This window comes from Poecilia mexicana, unplaced genomic scaffold (genome assembly GCF_051168715.1).
Source record: "Poecilia mexicana isolate PSO_F unplaced genomic scaffold, ASM5116871v1 scaffold_3, whole genome shotgun sequence".
Classification (NCBI taxonomy): Eukaryota; Metazoa; Chordata; class Actinopteri; order Cyprinodontiformes; family Poeciliidae; genus Poecilia; species Poecilia mexicana.
Genome location: NW_028263372.1, coordinates 14,631,865 through 14,653,208, shown reverse-complemented (window position 1 = coordinate 14,653,208; position 21,344 = coordinate 14,631,865). Strand labels below are relative to the sequence as shown.

Below are 21,344 nucleotides of genomic sequence, written 5' to 3'. Positions count from 1 at the left end.
ATGTTGAGTGAGTAACCTCATGACAAAGTCTGTGAAAGTCAAACTTGGCACTAGCATGCAGATTTATTCCAAAGCTGAGAACATCGTATTCACAAACAGCAGCATTCAATTTAGGATTTATCAAACCCTCCAACAATCTTCGCAAAGACTGCTATGTAATTAGCAAAACTGATGGCGTTTTATTCTTGGGTCTACAGTGTAAATATGTGTCACCTTGTTTCATTTTGTACCTTTTAAGCCCGTTTTTCTGGATAAAAACATACCCAGCCGTTTTTCTGGTTATGTTGATTTATATTTCATATTAGCATACCCTTCTTCTGCTGTATTTTTCTTACTAAAGCATAAATACATGTTGAAGCTATGGTAGAAGTTCAAGAATCACTGCACTGGAAAAAGTAGATTTTTTTTTAAATTGAACATGGGTAATTTCTCTTTATAACAGCACCAATACAGTTAAATATAAATTTAACCCCAGGAAGATGTGCTTGTAGGTGAATCTGAATCTAATGTTACCAAACACTCACCTGACTCCAGTGCACATGCTGGGTATAAAATGTTGATTTTCATTAAAAAAAAAAAAAAAAAAAAAAACATACTGAAGTAAATTGTGCTGTGATTATTTTAAGCAGAAAACTGAGACGACTCCATCCCACAGTGACAGATGTGAGCTTTTTCCAACTAGGTATTGGGGACACTTTTTGCCTTCTTTCAACATTCAATCCTCTGATAGTGTCCTGTTTTTTTTTTTACAGACTTTCCTACAGGAACTAATATCCCATGATATGCTAAACCCTCCTGATCTCGGATCCATCCCATGTGTTGAATTGCTGAAGTGCATCGCACTAAATGAACGATATCGGATCACACTGTCTGCTTCTCCTAAAGCCGGCCTCTGACCTTGGTGTTACTCGGGGGGAATCTGTGCCATGTGTCCCCTCAGCTGTGGAGAATTAGGCGCAGACTCTTGATTTGTTTGCTTCTGATGCTTAAAGGTTTGATGCCCTCACAATTGGCATTTGATTGACACAAGTGCGTGCATGAGCTGCGGCGGAGTTGCCGTGGATGGGTCGGGATGGCCCTTGTGTTTTGGAGAGTGTAATAGCTAATCTTGCACCATGGCAGTTTTGATCCCTCTGAGTGGAAAGGGATGGAGGCATGGTGCCTTCATGTCTCCGGGATCAGCTGTGCTAAGTCTGAGCTTAAGAAGGAGATCCGGTGTGAGAGTGAAACTACAAAGGCTGCGGGCCTGAAATAGTGCAGGAAATGGGGAGAGCAAGAGCACACATGCTGCACATGTTGCTCATCTGATCCACTATAAGCTGCATACATAACATCAGAGTCAGCCATGCCAAAAGATATCAATGACTGAATGTCAGTCCTGGTGGCAGCATGTTGGACTGCATTGGTTCACAGTGCCCCCTGCTGGCAGATAGTCAGCGAACACCCGACGTAGCTTGACATTTTTGTTCATAATATGCAAAGATAGAGAAGATTTTAACCTTTTTTATTAAAAAAAAAAATCAGAAAAACTTTATTTCTAAAACCTTCATAAAATACTTTAAGTTATATAAGTTTTATTTAGGATACCAACAGAAACGGTAAAAAACAGTTTCTATCTATCTATCTATCTATCTATCTATCTATCTATCTATCTATCTATCTATCTATCTATCTATCTATCTATCTATCTATCTATCTATCTATCTATCTATCTATCTATCTATCTATCTATCTATCTATCTATCTATCTATCTATCTATCTGTCTATCTGTCCGTCCGTCACATGTTATATTAACAATAATCTAATATTAGATCTGTTCCATATAAATCTGACATTACATATCGGTACCAATAACAAGAATAAATTCATTGATTTCCTAATGCAGGAAACTAATCAGCCTTTAAGGAAAACAGGAGCCATATCTGAGAAAGAGAAGATTATTTTATTGTTTTTATTTCAATGTTTCCAAAGGAGAGAGAGCAAAGAGAGGATCATTTGAGAATCAGAAGGAGGTGACAGGAGGGAAGCGATGAGGAAAACATGATTTTTTTTTTTTTTTTGGTAGTTGTCGTTCCATTTTATTATTTTTTTTTCTCTCAGCAACAAATCTTCAGGAAAGGAAAGTACTCTCAGCAAAAACCCTGGCTGTATTTTGTCTGTGTTCAGCACTCACTGTTTTTAGCAGAACAGATCAGGAAGAAGCACCACGACCGTACGCGTTTGACCTTTTTCCTTCTTTCAAGATGGTCATTCAGAAATAAATTGAAGGAAAAAAAAAAACAAAGTAAAAGTAAAACTCCTCTGCTTTTCCACTTTTGGCCATTGCAGTATGCAGTTTGCAGATCTTAGGAAATACAGCTTTGTGATGTAATTTCAAATCCCAGAATCCCACACAATTCTTTAATTTTGAAGTCGTTTTAAGCTCATCCAAAGTGTTTGGGACGTGCAAAGTTTTTAATCTTTGCAGACTGCGAGTTGTGAAAGATCTGTCAAAAATACAAACTGCTGAGGAACTCAGAGGAACTTCGTTTTGAGTGTCTAAAATGGAGCATTGCTTGTCACGTTGTGGAAAAAAAAGAAACACCAGAAGAAAAAGCAAAGACAAATTGGGATAAAAATTTCAAAAGCATTTCTTTTTTTTTTTTCCCATTTCGATGATTATGAGGAGGAATGCTGCACATGGGAGACAAATGGCAGAAGTCCTGTTTAGCCAGCTCCTGAGCATGGCTTCTGGTTCGCAGCGTTCAGTCTGGCGAGAAGGGGCTTTACCTGCAAACCCAACAGCACCAGCTGACTCCAGCAAAACCGTGAGGTAGATAACCGGTCACACCGACCACAAGAGTAAAACAAAGCCTCCAAAATAGATGCCCATTGGGTGTAGAACTTGTAAAGTCATAAAGGTACGGCTCCTGTTTCATGTTTTAGACCATTTAAAAAAAAAAAAAAAAAAAAAAAAAAAAGGAAATAGGAAAAATAAGGAATCACCGTGCTCTCAGTTGGTCACCTTTGTTCTTAGTATTGCCGTGGAACTCTCATTGTCTTTATTGCTACCAAAACGACTTAGATAGCGAAACACTTCATGGAAAGCTCCATGATTTCACACACACAATTGATCAATTGGAATAGAAGAATGACACCTGATCGAGTTGGATGAAAGAGTGTTGGACGATGTTCAGTGTTACGTGAGGAAGGCACCGTTTCCAATAATAAATTCATTAATTTCCTAGTGAAATGGTCGTCTGCGTTAGCTTTCAAGTGCAGCTGGGACATGCGTGTCGTCAGCTATTCGCTCTCCTGCAGCCCTGAAGACCTAAACGAAGTGATTCTAAAAGCTTCAGTGCAAACAAGGCCCGCTAATGTCGGTCGTACACCACGAATGAAACAAGCTGTAAAATCATGGAGAACTCAGAAAAAAGGGAGGGAGGGGGAGGGTATCTCAGTCCCATGCATTGCAAATGTCACATCATACTTGGATTAGGTGGGAAGGGGGGTTTTACGGGGGGGATGGGTGGGTGAAGGTGGGTGGGAGGGAGGGTGTCATTGAAAAGGAGAGTAAGAGAAGGATGTTTGTTATCAAAATAGATCTACTTTTTTTTTTTTTTTTTAATCTTACTTGATTTCCCCGTGATTAGCCGACTGTTTGAGTCCATTTAAGTTGTGTTCAATTCCCACTAAAAATGTCGGGGCTGTGCAAAAAAAACGTTTGTGTATCTGGTCCAATCAGGGCAGGCGGTCGCTTTTTATCCCTGCGATATCCTCAGCAACTTCCCAACTGCCCTCCGGCTCACAGAGCTGTAATGTGGCCTGGAAAATACAATTAGATTACTAATATTAGTTTTGTTTTGTTTTCTTTTGCGCAAACTAATCCATTTAGTTTTACACAATTTACATGGAAAGTTCATAAAAGCAGCCTTTAAAGGAATAGTTTTATTTTTCATCAATATATGTCAACATTAAAAAAATTCTTTATAAAAAAAAAAAAGTGCTTTAGTTTCAATCATAAACTAAAGCACACTGTATACCTGTGCATTACTTGCTGAGTTGACTGTAAGGAGACGAGTTGTTGGAAGAGTCCACTTGCTGCAGCGTGCCGTTTTCCTGCAAAGCAAGAGCAGCATCTCTCATTTAGAGCCCGATAATAACCCCCCTCTGTGTGAGAAAATTGATGGTTTTGGAGGACGAACGCTTCAAAAGCAACTCGGGGCTTTTATGAATCGAGGACTTCTGGACAAGGCACGGGCTGCTGTCATTTTCTGATGTAATTACTGCTTTTAAATGTGTTGCATTTAAACGGATGCTGCGCGGAGGGCGATATGAAACGACTTTACGGAGAACTTACAGCTGCTGTCTGCAGTGGGGGGTACTGTGGCATGTAGGCTCCCTGGACCCCGGGGTTGGCAGCGATGTACTGTGAGACACAGAAGAAAAATAAAATGAAATACTCACTTTTGCTCACTGTGTACTCTATAGTATCAAATGCATAGGAATGGAGACATGAGAACATTATATTCCTACTGCACTATGCAAATGCATTGGAACTATATGAAAAAGTGTGAAGGGGGTATTTTAAGACGATGCTGTAGCAATACTTTTATTAACACAAAACTACGTATATAACTGGTTTACTGTAATAAAACCTACAAAGAGTATAATTGTGGAGACTCTTCTCTGTTTTCCCCTTTCTCCCAAAGGGGAAATTATAGAAAATGAACGTGTCAGCCATTTTGGATCATGAGATCTGGTTTCCAACATCAGAACATTTTCCACATAAATTCTAATTTCTGATTTCTGGATTGAAATAAAGCAGAGCATAGCGACTCGTAACCTCTGGACACAACCCCACTATTTAGATTGTCTGAAAAAAAAAAAAAAAAAAAAAAAAAAAGCTAAATGAGGGAACCTTATCTAACAAATGATTGTGAGTGCGTTTATGTTTGAAAGTCAGACAAATGAAAAAGTTTCCCATGTTAAAAAGCCTCAAAAGAACAGCAGTTCAACATGCTTTTACGTCTCCTGCAAACTTTAATGCTATACGCAGAGTGTTGAAGACGGTGTTAAATCTAAAAACAAAAAAGAACAAAAAAATAATTAAATAAGTGTAATGGAGTTAGTCCCACACACCGCTCCCGTGTTTCCCAACGACAGCTGGCCCATCTGCTGAGTTATCATGGCTGTGGGATGCATTGACATGGAGGGATCCACAGAGGGAGACATCACAGCAGCCTGCGGCACAAGGCAGTTCAGCTTTAGCATCATGTCACATGATAAAGAGTTTTGCCAAATCGGTCTTCACTCTGCAAGAACAAAAACAGCAAACCCCAAGCAAAACAACAACAACAACAACAAAAACACACAACAAACATGGACAAAAATATACCAAAAACAAAAAAACATACAGGTGCAGTCAACTGACAGATGATGTGATAATTTTTTGCCATATCTGTGAGTGTGTACTTATTAACCACTGAATGTGCTTTGCAGTCAGGTTTGATGCTCAAAAACCACCAAAAGTGTTCATTTGGCAGCTTGTCAATTTTCAAATGGAGTGTGCTCCTTTAAACTTTAATGCCTTTCGGGAACAGTTCATTTCCCAGCAGAAAGTGTGTGTGTGTGTGTGTGTGTGTGTGTGTGTGTGTGTGTGTGTGTGTGTGTGTGTGTGTGTGGTGGGGGGAGGGGACACAGCAGCAGACACTTGTTCCAGTGGAAACCATCTGTTGGAAGAGTCAAAGAGTCACAAGACTGTCTCTGCTTCAGGCATTTCCTGCTGGATCCACAGAGACGGCGCAGGGGAAGGGAGGGCTGAATGTCTCCTTAGTTATTCCCGTTCTCTTTCATTGCTCTCCCCATCACACACTCCAACACACACTCCGACAGAGAGCGGCTGTATCCCACAGCCTGTGTCAGCGTGGTCTTTCCCCACATTATGTTTAGGGAACTTTGAGTGTTGGGTTGACTGTGTCAGCAGAGCGGGCTGAATAAAGAGCGAACAGCACTGAGCTCAGCCCTTTAGCCTCAACTGCACCACACACGCACACGCACACACACACACACACACCCATTTCCTGTATGCATAACATGGTGTTGGAGGACTGTATATATATATATATATATATATATATATATATATATATTCTGTTCACTTACTGGGTGTTGCATGATGTATGGTTGATGCGCCACCCAAGAATGACTCTGAACCTAACATAGGGTGAGAAAGCGAAACACACAAAAGATAAGAAGCATTCATGTTACCCACAATTGGATGCCATAAGCCGCAGTTTGTGTGCGTGTGTGGGTGTGGGCGTGTGTGTGTGCAAATCAGGAAATAGACATAAGCAAATATCAGAAAGATATTTATCAGTGTTTGAATTTGTTTGAATTTTTTTAATTCAAACACTGTGAGGTTGTTCATTCACAATTCTTAAAAAAATAAAATGTCCAAACCGTTCAGCTTTTAGTGTGCATGTCTGTTTCACTGATGAGCTCAGAAAGTTTCCTGTGTACTGTGGAGCTGTGTCAGTGTGATTAGTCATTCCTATTAACTTTAGTCATCTGCTGTGGCTGAATTACTAACAACCTGAATAAAATGCTGCCTTTTTTCTCCCGTTGCTGGTAAAAGTCTCCTCATATAATCGCTCTTCTGTTGAAAAATCCCCAGTATATTTTTTGACAGCTCTCTTAAATGTGATATACAAATCAATTTCAGACTTTTAAATAGTTATTCCTACTTTCATAGCGATGTTACTATAAATTGTTATATTTGTTTGTTTTTTTTAACTGCGGCCAGTAAAACCGCTGCATCTTTTTCTGTAAAATATGAGCATATAAAACAAATACTGGCCTCACTCACTAGCTTTATATTACTTTTGTTATTTAAATATTTTATTGGTAGTTTTGAAAATTCTAAATTATATGACATTTTTATAGTAAAGTCTGAGAACTAGATTCCCTCAGGCGATGTATCCATAGTAATGCGGTATCATTATCCCAGTAAACATCTCCTTGAGGTAACAATTTCTTATCTATGGAAATATGTATCTATGTATTCAAAACAGTGGAGAGCCGAGAAACTTTCTAAACTAATGATAGTAAAGCTCCAATAGTTGCTTGGTTTATGTAGATTTATTTGAACTTGTTATTATTTCTCGATGTTGCTCTTTGTGTCTGCCATTTTTTATTAATTTTTTTTGCTCTACCACTCTTAATTAGGGTAGTTTTTTTTTTTTTTTTGCTAACCAGCAACTTGTTGCAACGTCTATTTTTCTTCAGGCCTGTGAGAAAACAACAATTCCTGAATCTTGATTATGCTTAATTTCGAGCTTTTATTGCTCATTCTACCATTTCAGAGCACTGATTGAGCTTTAGACTGCTGGTGTCCACCAGAGGGCTCTTGGCCTTCTAACCTTAAAACACTCAAACCTAAAAAAAAAAAAAGAAAACTTAACAGGTGCAACAGTGACAGGTTAAGGTGGAGCTTTATTGGAAATGGACCAACTGCCAATTAAAGCCAAAACAACATGTCCTGGGACATAAGTGAGCTGTCTGAGTGTTCCTGCTGACAGAGCTGTGAAGGTGTGCAGCTTCACTTCTTGACCCAGAGAAGTAAAAAGTCTCTGATTTTTATGTTTTGTCAAATGTTTCCCTATTTTAATTGAAGCTCTTATTTTATCCAAATATAACATTGTCAGAAGGTTAAATCTGGCACAGTAGTATCAAATAAAAACTATTGCAAAACAAAAAAGTAAAAAAAAAAAAAAAAAACTTCTCTTCCAAACTAGGAGCAAATCTTTGATCTGTTTGCTAGAATTAACAGAAATAACTCTTGGCAGAAATCTTATATTTCTCCGCATTATTTCACTTCCACAAATGCACGCTTTACTAAGAGATTATTTAACGTCTAGCCGATCAGCCTGCTTTGCATTTTTAAGAACAGCAGTCGATCGCGACCCGAGGCTGTAAGTGTTTCAGATATGGTTTAACACCTTTTCTTGCATCTCTTGCTCCTGAGCAAGTGGGAAATGACGAAAACCCTCAGGCTCATGCAGTGAATGACACGCCTTAAAATGCATACTGAAGTCAGCAGAGAAATGGAGAAAATCCAGACTTTGCTTGTTTGTTTGTTGCGTCTGTTTTATGTTTATGTTGATTTATTAAAATGACTCTTTGAATACCTGATAAGCAGAGACAGGAGACATGTATGGAGACATTGCAGGCTGCACAGTCATTATTCTATTGGTCACCGGATACGGAGAGGGATAATACCTAGAAAAAATAAAAAATAAAAAATAAAACACAACAATATTCATGAACTCAGAAATAACTAATGTGAAGCTTAAAGCTATTAAAATGTTCAGAAATCTTATAATAATTTCTGAAAAACTAAAAGTAATTAATCTATTACTAACCACAATTTTAAAAGTACAAGTAGGGTTGAATGTTTTCAGTCAATGTGATGACATTGGTATGGCCTTTATTTAAAAAAATAAATAAATAAACATGTATCATGCTTTTCTACACAGAGTAAATTGGTACATATTAACAGCAAGTTTTGGAGGTAAAGATCAGAACATCAAGTTATTAAGTAATTGAACAGGCCAGAGCGCTAACTTCATTTAATAGAGGACCAGTTTTCACTGGGGGAAAACCCGCCAGCATTCCACTGTTAAAGTTATTTGTCCAAACAAATAAAAATACCAAGACTGACTTCAGAGCATTTTCTCTCAGAAGGTTTTAAAGGACTGGACAAACTTCTATAAAGAGAGGGTAACTTACCCATTCTGTATGGCTGCTGTGGAGGGGTCATAGGTCAGCGTCATGGCACCCTATGGCAACGAAGAAAAAGTTCAGACTAATTCTGACTCAAATGATACTCATCGTTCCTTTTTATGAAAACAGTTTTACAATGTTGTCTGGAAATGACTTAAATAGTTTCTTTTTCACAGAAATTGTAGAGCAGTCAAAAGGGGTTCTTTTCAAACCTTTTTTTTTTTTTTTAAATAATTCATAACCAATATCATCTTATGAAATGTGCAATGTGCAACTAGAATAGTTTCCTAATTTGACATACTGGTTCTTGTCAATTAGTTTTTTACCAACCATGGTTCAACCCACGTGGACTCATAATGCTCCAGCTGATTACTGGAATGGCAGGACTAATTGTCTCAAATGTGTTTCTAAAAGTCAGGAAAAAAATCCATATAGTTTTCTGAGTTTATCATAATGTCCCCCCAAATAGCCCAGCTGATGAAAGTGATGTTGGGCTGTTTGATTTGATTCCATGTAAAGATGTGATTTTTTTTTTTCCCCTTAATATTTCTTGAACAGATTTTCAAGAATTTTGAAAACTTGTGAAAATTAAGAAGCACCAATCCATACATGTTGCGCTTCCTCTATGCAGGATGGTGGGGGACAGAAAGCCAGTCCATCATAAGGCAACACAGAGACATGAGGTGCAGGCATTCATGCATACTCACACACACTCACTCACACGCACACACACACACACACCTAAGGCGTAATTAAAGCAGCTAATTGACCTAATATGCTTTTGGACTGTAGGAGAACCTGGAGAGAACTCACATTCTTTATTTATGCACAAGAAAACCTAAGATCTTTTTTGTGCACAACCATGTAGCTAAAATTTTTATACAGCATATAACCTTTTCTAGTTAAAAGTTGTTTGATTTTGAGGTTCATGTTCCTAAAAGTTTAGGAAGTACCTTTATGTTAGTGATCCTGAGATGCTAACACTTGCTTACAAAATCACTTATTTCTTTCCTGTCCACTGCTGGTGGCAACAAGCAGCTAATCGGATTAGTTTGAATTGGCTTTTCAGTCCAATCTTCAGTTCCCCCCCCCCCCCCAACACTTATGAAACAAAATAAAAATTTAGATTCACCGAATCACTATGTTGTTTTGGACATACTTTGTTAATTTAAATAACTGAATCTATTTTAAATGCTTTAGAAAATTACAAATCCATTACTTATTTAAAAGTAGGCTGATTTCTCAATACAAAGGGTTTTAAAAGTGAGCTTTTAAATAGGTTAAAATATCATACTAACAAAGCAGTGATCAAAATCACATACAGTAAATAATAAAAGAGCATTTTATACATACTAGTCTGAGGTCGCCTGTCTGTCCGTTGGGAACGTATCCGCTGTGAGCATGTTTCTTTCTTTGACTGTCAGCAAACTTACACAGCAAAGGTTGAGACGGCCCTGGAAGACGACAATGTCAACACACAGGCAACATGAAATTATTACTGTTATTAATCCACTTTAAATAAAACAGACATAAAAACAAAGGTCATTTACCCAGAGCTCCGGAGGCTAATTTGATGAACTTGCCATTAAAGTGGGAGATGACTGCATTGCACTGCTCCGTCGTGTCCATCCTGTAAGAGAGACACGAAAGCTGACACACCCACTGGAACAATGTCTTTTTAATATAAAGTGTTCATGTTCTGCATAGCTACAACATACACTAAAATAACATTCTTATCCTTTACTTCTTTTTTTTTTTTTTTTTGTCAAACAATGTTAAAAGCAGCTTTTTGGTGCACTACGGTTTTTCCTCACAGATCGCTGTGTTTGCCGGTCCTCTATTATTTTTTTTGCGCGCACAAACAGCAGATACAAATAGTCGAAGCTGAACACCAGATCACATAAAGCGGCGAAGCGCTGAAGGCTTATGCCGCAAATACTTCAAAGGTGATTCATCAGGCAAGAAGCGGATGTGCTTCCTTTCAGCGTATCCTGCGACAGACCTGGCAAAGCCCACGCCTCTGCTGTTACCGCTGTAGTCCCGGAGGATTCGAGTGGAGACAACCTGACCGAAGGGCTGCAGCATCTTCTCCAGCTCTCTCTCATCCACCGACAGAGGCAGGTTGGAAATGTAAAGGTTTGTGGGGTCCTGCTCCTGCTGCTGCTCAGAGACAGGAAGAGAAAGTGTGAGAATGTTACATCCCAGAAAGAAAGAAAAAAAAAGGAAAGAAAGAAAGAAAGAAAGCTAAAACAGATAATTCACTTTATCTTCACTGACAAACGGATGAGTCAGAACGCTGACTTTGCTCGGGTTTTGGTCAAGGGAACGGTTGGGTTAAGCAAACATTTTTAAGCTCTTCTGCACACAAACATGTAACCGCACACAGCGCATCCCACTTCATCTGCTCTGAGCAGCCGCTCGGCGCCTCTACGGTCTCTCCTGGAAACAGCACGAGAGCGCCGTCGCCATAGCTACTGCAACACACAACCGGTGTTCTGCCATGTTTGATAAAAACTGAGCAGCCACATGCAGATCTCCCGAGAGGAGCGATTCATCAGCGAACAGCAGCACACATACACATGCAGAAAAACGATTGGACTAAAAGAGATTTCATGCTGCTGCTGGTATTTGAGAGAAGCAAGTTAAGAAGATGCATAAATATCCCCTTTCTTTATGGTGCTTAAGTGCTAAATATCTCTCTGCCTTCATAGACTTTTGGTAAAACTGTGGAATTAATGTTATTTTAGACAACAGGAATGTAAAAATGCATATGCAAGCAGCGTGGTTGATAAATTGTTGTGCCATTATGTCACTGGGGTCAGAGGAGGAACAACACGCCGGCTAAAACACGTTCAGCTTCAACATGCAACCGACAAGGACGCAAACAGTCAAAAAAGGACAACGTCAAAGGAAAGGTTCGAAAGCATGAAAAGTATGCACACACACACACACACACACGTAGACACACACACGTAGACATGCAGGCGTGTCCGTATCAGACTTACCTTTGCCATCTGGGCCTGAATGCCGCTGGTTTTCAGAGCATGTACTGCCTTTAGAGCAGCAGCCGGGCTGTCGAAGTCCACAAAGCCGTAACCTGATGTTTGTGGGACAAGATTTCCATCAGCAGACATTAAACCAAGAGAACATTCAATGATTCCAACAATTTCTGCTGTCGGCATTGCGGATAAGTCGCTTACACCAAATAATTTTGCACGACACAAATAAATAAAAATCACCGTATAAAATATTCAGACTATTTGCCATGTGGTAATTAGGTTCTGTAAACCACATGAGGGTCGTGGTATCTGCCAGCGAGCCTGACAAGTCCAAGACGTTGTGAAGTGGATATTCGTTTTTGCAGAACATCCAAGAACATTTTTTTTTGCTACACAAGTCAATGCCCTTCAAGGAAACATCATCTCCACTAAAGGGTACACTAGCAAAGGCCTCCTTTACTTCTGATCAGGACTTCCTCTTGCTTTTTAGGATCTCCATGGACATTTGAAGGCTACTTGAATGTAGCAAATGTACACAGTCACATTTCAGTGTGAAGACAATGATGACACTTCGGTTTCTTTCTGACTTTGTTTTTGCAAAGTCGCTGCCACAGTTACCACATTTGCACAAGGGTATCTGAAAATATATCCGTTCACTACGGTACTCTATGGCTCACCCACTGCAGCTTCAGCTCTTCTGGGAAGCTTTCCACCAAAGTTGGGAGTGTGTTTATGGGAATTGTTGACCATTCTTCCAGAAGTATGTAAGTCAGGCACTGGTGTTGGGGAATCAGCGTACCGCATATGTTCTAGTTTGTTCTGTCCTGACTCAAATGGTAGATTCTTTAAGGAATCTGTGCAGACCAGTCGAGTTCTTATGGACTTTGCTTTTTGCCCTGGAGTGCATGAAACTGTCCAAAATGTCTTTAGATGTCAAAGCACCAAGGGTTCATTTCACTAGAACTAAGGGACAGCCCCGCATCATACTCTGCACCAAACTTTGCACCTGACATGATGATGTCAGGGAATTACCAACTTCCTGGCCAGTCCTTAACCCTTACCCATCCAATGGGTTTCCAAACAGAAAGGAATGATTCATCCCTCCAGAGAAAAATGACTCTTCTAGAGCCCAGAGGAGAATGTTTTACACCACTGCAGCCACAAGGTTTTACAATCGACGTCATGATGTTAGGTTTGCATGAGACTTTCCTGAGCCACATGAAGTCTGCAGGCCTGTAGCTATGGACTCTACACAAAGTTCTCTGAACACTATGTGCCTCAGCTTTTGCTGACCCCACGCTGTGATTTTCATTATCATTCACCTCCGTTATATTTTAAGTAAAAGCATCAAAACATTTCTCCAGCAGTAATGAGAGGATGCAAGGAAAGGGCTTTCCCTTTCGTGACTCAGTATGGTGAATCAAAGGCGGCGAGAACAGATCACACATCGTGGATAAGGTACGACTGTTGCTACAGGTTGCTGTAGGGATTTTTAACAGTAAGGTGTGGTTTTCTTTCCTTTTTATTTTTGTAAGTGGCCAATCTCTAGATAGGCAGAGTCAATGATACAAACCAGGTACTACACTAAGTCTGGTATTGTGTAAAGATAAAAATAATATATGTGTGCTTGTTAACTTCAGTACACTTACTTTTGAGTTGTATGTAGTGGGTAAATGGAGACCTGAATTCCTAATTGTAAATTATATGAATCATTGATAGCTTAATATATGCACAATGACATGATGAAACTAGATAACCTAATTTTTTGCACATCGACTTCTGTAACTTTACTTTAAACTGGAAAACATGCCATTTTTCTTTGTCATTTTCAAGTATGATCTCAATGTTTCCCTGCAACACAGCGAGCCACTGTTTTCTGCTGATTCCACGAGGAGAGAGAATGTGTCTGTAGATCCTCTAAACCTGTCTGTCTGGGATAATCCATCTTAATCTGCTTTTGTTTTTGTCAAACTTTTGTTACCATGGAAGCGCAGCAAAGATTTTGCATAATTCAATCTGCCTCAATGTGAAGTCACAGAAGTTTGACGAGAACGGGAACAGAATCCTTCACGGTCAGCCCTCACAAAGACCGGTTATCAGGCTAAACAACTAATCCATTTATGAACACTTAGGATATTGATACAAACCAGATGCTACCTCGAATGGCTCGAAACATACATATATTCTCCTAGCTGCTCTCAACAGAGACTGAACATACTAAGCAGCTGAGGTAGCTGACCTTTGCATTTGTTGGTCGTCTTGTCGAGGATCGCCTTGGCCGACTGAATCTTTCCATACCTGTGTAGACAACAAAATGCACATTACTGTCAAAGAACACTCATCTAAAAAGGTTTGACTGGAGATAGCATCTTTAACTGATGTTGATGGCAATTTCCGTTCGTTCCCAAAGGAAGGAATACATTTTTGAAGAGTAGAATAGTGCTTTCTCTGCAAGGTAGACTCAGTCATTTTTACTTAAGCCTACATACCTTTAATCTTAGTCAGATCTCCTGTTTCTATCACACACTGTTTACAAATGCATCTTTGTTTTTGTTTTTTTTCCCCACATTTAATACACTCACAATTAAAGCTTTGTGGGTTTTATAGCCCTACACAAGAAACCAAATAACTTAAAGAAACACCAAAGCAGCATATAAAGTCTGCAAAAAACATTTCTCACCAACGTTCTTTGATATGACTAATTTTTGAATAACTGCATGATGCTGATTTGTGAAACCGGCGTAATGAATCGAAAATGTTGTGGAAAAATGTTGCCATTCCCAGCAATCCCTCTGAAATAAAAAGAAGTAATCAATAGGTTGTTTCTGAAGCTTGCACACTCAATTCCTTCAACGTTAGCAGAAGCATAGTTCTAAAAATATTGTTCTAGTTCTGGAAGTAGCAGGCGGCACTAGCAATTACTAGCAATATTATTAGCAATATTGTGTTTTAAAAAGGCATTTACTTTTGACATTTTACATAAATGAAATATTTGTTGCCACTTTTTCAAAGAGCCCAATGACCCCTGAAGGTCCGATCCAAGAAGCGGCCCTGCTATGGGCAACGACTTACCAGGCAACATAAAGCCATTCATGTTAATGGAGAGGAGCTACGCTCTCCATCAAACATATTTTTCCAACAACCTTAGTATAATTCTATCACCTCAGGCTTTATTTTACATCTGGCTGAAATGTGACACAAACTGAGAGCTGCTGTGTGGATTTGGAGGCCATGCAGACTGAATGTCTCGCTCATTTCAACATGCGTACTGTGTTGCTATGAAAAGCGGTTTCGTTTCTGCTTTTGTGCTGGCAAACACCATTGGGAACAAGAACAAAACACAAGCAAACAGGACACAAACAGCTGCCGCCGCTGCTGGTTATATGGCTGAGTGCCTCTTCCTCCAATATGCGATTGATTTAAAAGGAAAAACAAAGACAAAAATCCACTAATTATGGCGTCCACCACATTAACCACTTGGACTCAAGTCTGTAGTATTAAGTTATATGAAACATGTCCACTGGACGGCTGTCTTTTCTCTATAAAACAATATTTTTACACATACCGTTGGTGAGTTCCTGCTTTTACATATGTATTTGTATTTATAGACAACTGAATGTTTTAGCACTTATGCATCGCTGTGCATTATGGTCTAAACCAGAATCTATTTAAAAACAATTTTTAAAAAATGAAACCGGATTTTCAGCAAAACAAAACAAGGTCTGCAATTCTTTTCTATTTAATTTCAATTTATCTACAGCTTAACTATGTAAAGCCGCTATTTAATTCAGTGCATGTTTCAACTGGTATAGTCCTTATAAATATGTAAATAGGCTTATTTTCAACTTGCTACAAGAAGCCTTGCTGAGCTGCTGAATTTTGCAGGTTTTTTGGTTTAAAATTTGAACATTTCAAAATGTCCTCCAATGTGACACATTTTTCCTTCAGCCTGCACCTGTCAGCTCAGCGTAGCACCAACACTGGAAAAAAAAATGCAGCAAAATGTAATTTAATTCTAAGAGCTGTTTTCTACCGTGTTCTCTAATCCAGAGTTTCCCCAAACATTTTTAACTCATGCAACAACAAAATGACAACAGAAACGATTGCTGCAAACCCAGTTATTGTTCTTTAAAGTACAAAAACACAATTAATAAATCAATACAAAAACACCCCCAAACAGCCACTATGCTGCTTTTTAATAATTTATTATGGCTGCTTTTAACAACAATAACAACAACAACAACAACAACAACACGTTTAATAGAAGCTTTTAGAAATCACATTAAGACTGAATGTCATTTATGGGGATACCCTTAATATCTCAAAATAGTGTTTCAAGACTTTGTAACCAGATCTCTAAAACGGGAGCATGACAGTGACGTGGCATCATTCGCACAAGTGTGAACCTTGGTTCGGTGCTGGCTCACAACATCCTGATTATTTCTGAATATTAAAGTCGCCATAGTTAGTTTACGTCATTGAGTGAATGTGGGGATCATTAAAACCTGACTGTGTCACATCTATAAAGAAAACTATTAGAATTATGAATAATTGGATAGGCATCTATTTTGGCTATAATTGTATGACAGGTGGTAGACATTAATACAGTTACACACTTGCTTAAAAATTCAAAATAATAACTGTTTCAATGTTTACAATCCAAGAAATTAACTGACTGAAATTTAAAACTGTCCTATTAAGAAAAATATTAGACGCAAAATGAAGTATGTGTCTTTTATTGACGTCATTTTTTGGTTTGATTTTATTTTTCAGGTAAATAGAAAAACAAAAATCCAGCGAGTTTTACTCCAAAGCAGACTGGGGCACTTTAGAGTAATAAATTCATAGCTAGAATAATTTAAAAAAATAAATGAATAAATAACAAAGTAGATTAACTGACTGCAGTTGAAAACTATGTCTCTTTCTTTCAGCAACGAAAACTTGCAAGATCCCTTTTGTTCCATGGTGAATTAAAAATTCACTTTCTGCGAAAATCAAACTGCTTCATTAAAACACAGCATACTTAATGTATCTGATAAGAGGATGTTATTTTGGGGTTTTAAAAACGACGATGGCACTTTGAACTTGATGATGAAAAACTTTCCCTGCTACTAATCTAGCTTCTCTTTTTAAGAAGTACAAATAAATCTATGTTTGCATGCAAAGCAGGGCACTGACGTTAAGACTGTGAACATTTTCCAATCTCTAACATCAGAGAATCAGAGATTCCAAATTATGGAGATGTGATGCGTTGCATTGGCTGCAAAAGACACCATGTATCTTATTTGCACTAGTGTGTCTTATGTTAGACTATAGTGCTTTTCAGGCAGCATTGCAGTTTCGCATCACTAACATACTTGTTTTGGGATCTTCAGCCCACTTCCAATGATGTATCTCCAGAAGCAAAAAGCTTAAAGAGATCATTCAGCTTCTTTTCATCTTACCATGGAGAGATTATATAAGCCATATTTCCTGAAGGCAGGAGGAACACATTCTTGTCAAAGAAACACTCCAAACAGTCTGCAGAAAAATCTGAATTACCCCTTTAAATGTCTCTTCGGCACATTTTGGACTCTCTTTACCTTGAGATGCAACGAAACCAATGTGAAATCAGACTCGAGTAAATGAACCACCACACCACCACCTCTTCTTATCTCAAAAAGATGTGATCTTTGTGCTGTTGATATCAAGCCCAGACCATCTGGACGTGTCTGCATGTACTCACTGGTGACAGAGTTTGACCAGATCCAGGTCTGTGGTGGCGGGAGGCAGGCCTCGGATGTACAGGTTGGTTTTGCTGAGCTGCTCCAGGCCTGTGCTGCTGCTGTTGCTGCTGCTGCTGGGACTGGACGGAGTCATGGGGTACGACTGCACACAGGAAACTCGCTGTTAGGAAGTGTACGAGGTTCCGGATAATCTAATTTAACCAGACCGACGGCGATCACAAGAACGTCTTGGCCGTGCAGGACGGGGAGCGTTGCTTTCCTACTGCGTTAAAAGCTAGAGTTGTTGGTCAAGCATTGCTTATTAATGACCAGCACTGAACCCCGGTATACTGTTTGCAGCGGTGGAAAGACGGTAAACTAATGGCATTTTTTTCCCCCTCCCTACTACTCTGCTATACATTTCTAAAAATATATATTTTTTACAAAAACAAACATGCTACATTTCCCTCTGTTACAGTCTTACAGCAACAGCAGACATAAGTAATTGACTTAAGGTCCCAGTGGTGATGAAAATATGATATTCCGCCAACCAAAAGTGAAAGATTTACTATTGTGCAAGAGGTGCCTTTATGAATCACATTGTGATTAAATCGGCATTTTAACTAGTACATCCTGCTGTGGCATTCCTCAGAAACATGCCGCTTTCTTCGTGCTTGTAAGCCACTCAGCACACCCCGCACTGCCCCTGCGAAGCATTTCCTTCCCTTTACTCATTCATTAAAATCGCTCCCAGCCACCCCAAGCGCTCTCCAGAATCAGATCAAAGGCAGAATCACACCATCTGTCCATAACCAAAGGACAATCTCCTTCAAGAGCCAAAGATTATAAAACTGCACACAAGACTGTAAAAAAAAAGAATTGAACAACAGAGCTATTCTTACAAAGGCTTGTGTTATTTTTATTTTCTTTGAATGCCACAGATGAGAAATGAATCTGAGGGGCAGTGACATCTGTGAGGTCTGCTCTGTTCTCGAACAATTAGTTGGTATGCAGCTACAAACTTTTCTGTATGGGTGGGCATAGGTGGAGGGGGGGTGGGGTCCACGTCCCCTTCAAAGATGCATAGGATGACATTCACAAGGGCATCTTTGCAGCTAATTACTACCAAAACCTCATTTCCTGTAGGTATTCGTTCTTAGGCTCAGCAAACCACAACTGATTTTATCTGTATTGGGGTTGAAGTTTCAACCATGTACACTTATTTTCTTTCTTCCTTTCTTGCTTAATCATCATCATCATCATCATAATCATTAGTAGTATAATTTTTTTTCCCAATCCTCCATCTAAAACTATTAAGTGTGATGATCTCAGAGGTCAAGACGAAGAAAGCAAGCAGGACAAGTCCGACCCATACAGCACACTGATATATGCTGTGCTTTGCATCAGGACATAAAGTCCTCTATGGATTCGCCCAGTATTCATTAACCTATATATATAAAAAAAAGGACTACAGTTACCGCCATGCATATTGACCAGAGTTGGGAACCAGTGAGTGGGCCAAACAAGGTTACTCGGACATAAGCGTCAAAGTGTCGGTGGAGCCATGGATCGGGGGGCCAGCTGCTGTTTTATCTCCTCGTGTATATCAGAGCATCTGCTTGGCAACTGCTGAGAGCGGTGGATCTGTTTACTGATGAATATAATTAATCCCGTCATATAAGGAATGAGGTGGGAATGCCATTCCAATGTCATGTGCGCCTGGTGGCATTTCAGTGCATTTAAACGCCCAGTCAAATGTGACCTAACACTAAAAGTGAGAGCGGGGAATAAAATATGTGTGGCCCTGTATATGTGAATGTGTGTGTGTGTGTGTGTGTGTGAGAGAGAGAGAGAGAGTGTGTGTGTGTGTTTGTATTTTTGGCCTACCTGCTTTCGATGGGTCGTCTTCAATGGGTTGCCTGTATTTGCAAAAATCATCCCGGAGCTTATAGATGTATGTTGGATCCCTCCCTTCAAAAATAAAAATTAAAAAAAAAGGAAAAAAAAAAAAAAGAAAAAAAAATGAAATTAAATAAAAATAAAATAAAACAGAGCGCTAACCGAGCGACGATGAAAGGAGGGAAAGGGGGGAGAGAGAGGCTTGTAAAACAGCCTTTATAATATCCGCATACTGAACCGGCTGGTTAACAGCGAATAAAGCCCCGGTCCTTGATAGGTGTACTGACACATCTATAATACAGTCAGATTCACACCAGGCGATTGACCAACCCTCCGGTCCGGTTCATTGATCTACGACGTCCTGCTGCAGACCGCTCGGCTGTCCCCACCTACTACAGACCGAACCATCTCCGCCTCTACGGGGTGTTGCACGGCTCTCAAACTGCGTGTTCCCCGCCTCAAAACTCCCCTACAACGTTTCGATCCGGTTGGAAATATCTACGTTTAGACCTCTGTTATATTGTCGGCGTATATTAAAAGTGGCATTAAAGGCGCTTTTTAGGGGGGGATGTTTTATTTGCACGCGCGTTGCTCGCCTCTCGCGTTGTTATCGCCCGTCCGCACATACCAAGCATTCCTCACCCCCACCTCCTCCAACCACACACGCACACACACACACGCACACATATCCTCTTCCTCTTTATGCCCTTCCCCCCATCTAGCATGCATGACAGAGAATCAGGATGCAATGAAATATAATCAGCAGGAGGTCACAGTCTCCCTGTAAAAAACCCAACTGTGTGTTGAGGACGGAGTGGGGGACAGGATTAATAAACTGAGCAGCCAGCAAATATTTGGAAACAAAGAAGGAACCCCCAACCCCTTCCTCCTCCACCTCATCATCATCATCATCTCTCATTTAGTCCTTTATGTAGATTTCCTGAAATGCAGCCAGCATCTATAAGCCCAATCTATGCAGATCATATAGTTACAAAATTAGGAGATGAGGCTGAGATAAAAACACTTGCAGACCAACAGGATCATTCATAGACTGTTGGAGTTCACACACGAGCTGTGTTCACAAAACATAAAGAGAATATTTCCTTACTGCTGATGAGAGAAAAAGAAAAAAGAAAAAAAAAAAAGAAGCAGAACTACAGCAGCTTCGGTTTTCACTTCTTCAAACACTCCAAACCTCAATGGGTCGCCTTACGTTCAGCTTTTAGCTCTTCATTTCTGCAGGCTAGCAGTGATCGCGAACTACAGGCAGCATACCGACCCAAACAACAGCTGAAGCACGTTAGATATTTGTCTTTTTGAAACGAAAAGTTGCCTTAGCCTGAATTCATCTTTGGGGCCGATGAAAATAAAAGGCCATCGCACTTTATTAGGTACACCTTGCTAGCACCAGATTAGATCTCCCTGTGCTTTCCGAACTGCTGTGTTTCACCGTTGCACAAATTCAACCATGTGTCAGAATCTTTCGATGGAGATTTTGGTCCACGCTTTTGGACATGATGGCATGCATCACCACAGAGTTGCTGCTGTTTCAACCAATCCCTTAACTGATCTGCCGAGGACATTGGAGCACAGAGAACCTGTCATCTTAAACCACTTTGAGATGATTTGAGCTTTGTGACTTTAATTTAATGCCATTCAGAAGTACTTTATTAATCGCAAAGGGGAAATCAATATAGTTGTATCTCATATCCACGTTTTTACAAAAAGTTCTACTTTGCCAAAGGCTTTGAATGGGAAAGATCTCCTGTTGCTGTCTGTATTACACCCTCAGACTGAAGACCCTGTTGTTGTTTCACAGCCTCATGAAGAGGTTTCTCGTGATTGTCCATATTGCTTTATATTTTATGAAGGACACTGTGGTAACTAAGAGTTGGACATGGTCAGTTTGGTGACGTGTTTAAATTACGCACATGTAGTGACGAGGGAACAGAGGTGGTTTAGAAATGTTATCCCTCA

At 39.6% G+C, this 21,344-nt stretch overlaps 1 protein-coding gene across 1 annotated transcript; it reads right to left on the bottom strand.

The window, feature by feature from the left end:
- Window positions 1–1,924: 1,924 nt before the first annotated feature.
- rbms1a (RNA binding motif, single stranded interacting protein 1a) lies at window positions 1,925–20,742 on the bottom strand. Its single transcript, XM_014981935.2, has 14 exons — window positions 19,356–20,742; window positions 17,489–17,631; window positions 14,003–14,061; window positions 11,770–11,861; window positions 10,767–10,924; window positions 10,315–10,394; window positions 10,118–10,218; window positions 8,771–8,820; window positions 8,170–8,260; window positions 6,146–6,196; window positions 5,123–5,224; window positions 4,341–4,409; window positions 4,024–4,099; window positions 1,925–3,805 (listed from the first exon to the last, which is right to left on the bottom strand). Exons 1-13 carry the CDS (start codon window positions 19,404–19,406, stop codon window positions 4,031–4,033), a joined length of 1,116 nt encoding a protein of 371 aa, XP_014837421.1. The 5' UTR covers window positions 19,407–20,742; the 3' UTR covers window positions 1,925–3,805; window positions 4,024–4,030.
- Window positions 20,743–21,344: the final 602 nt, after the last annotated feature.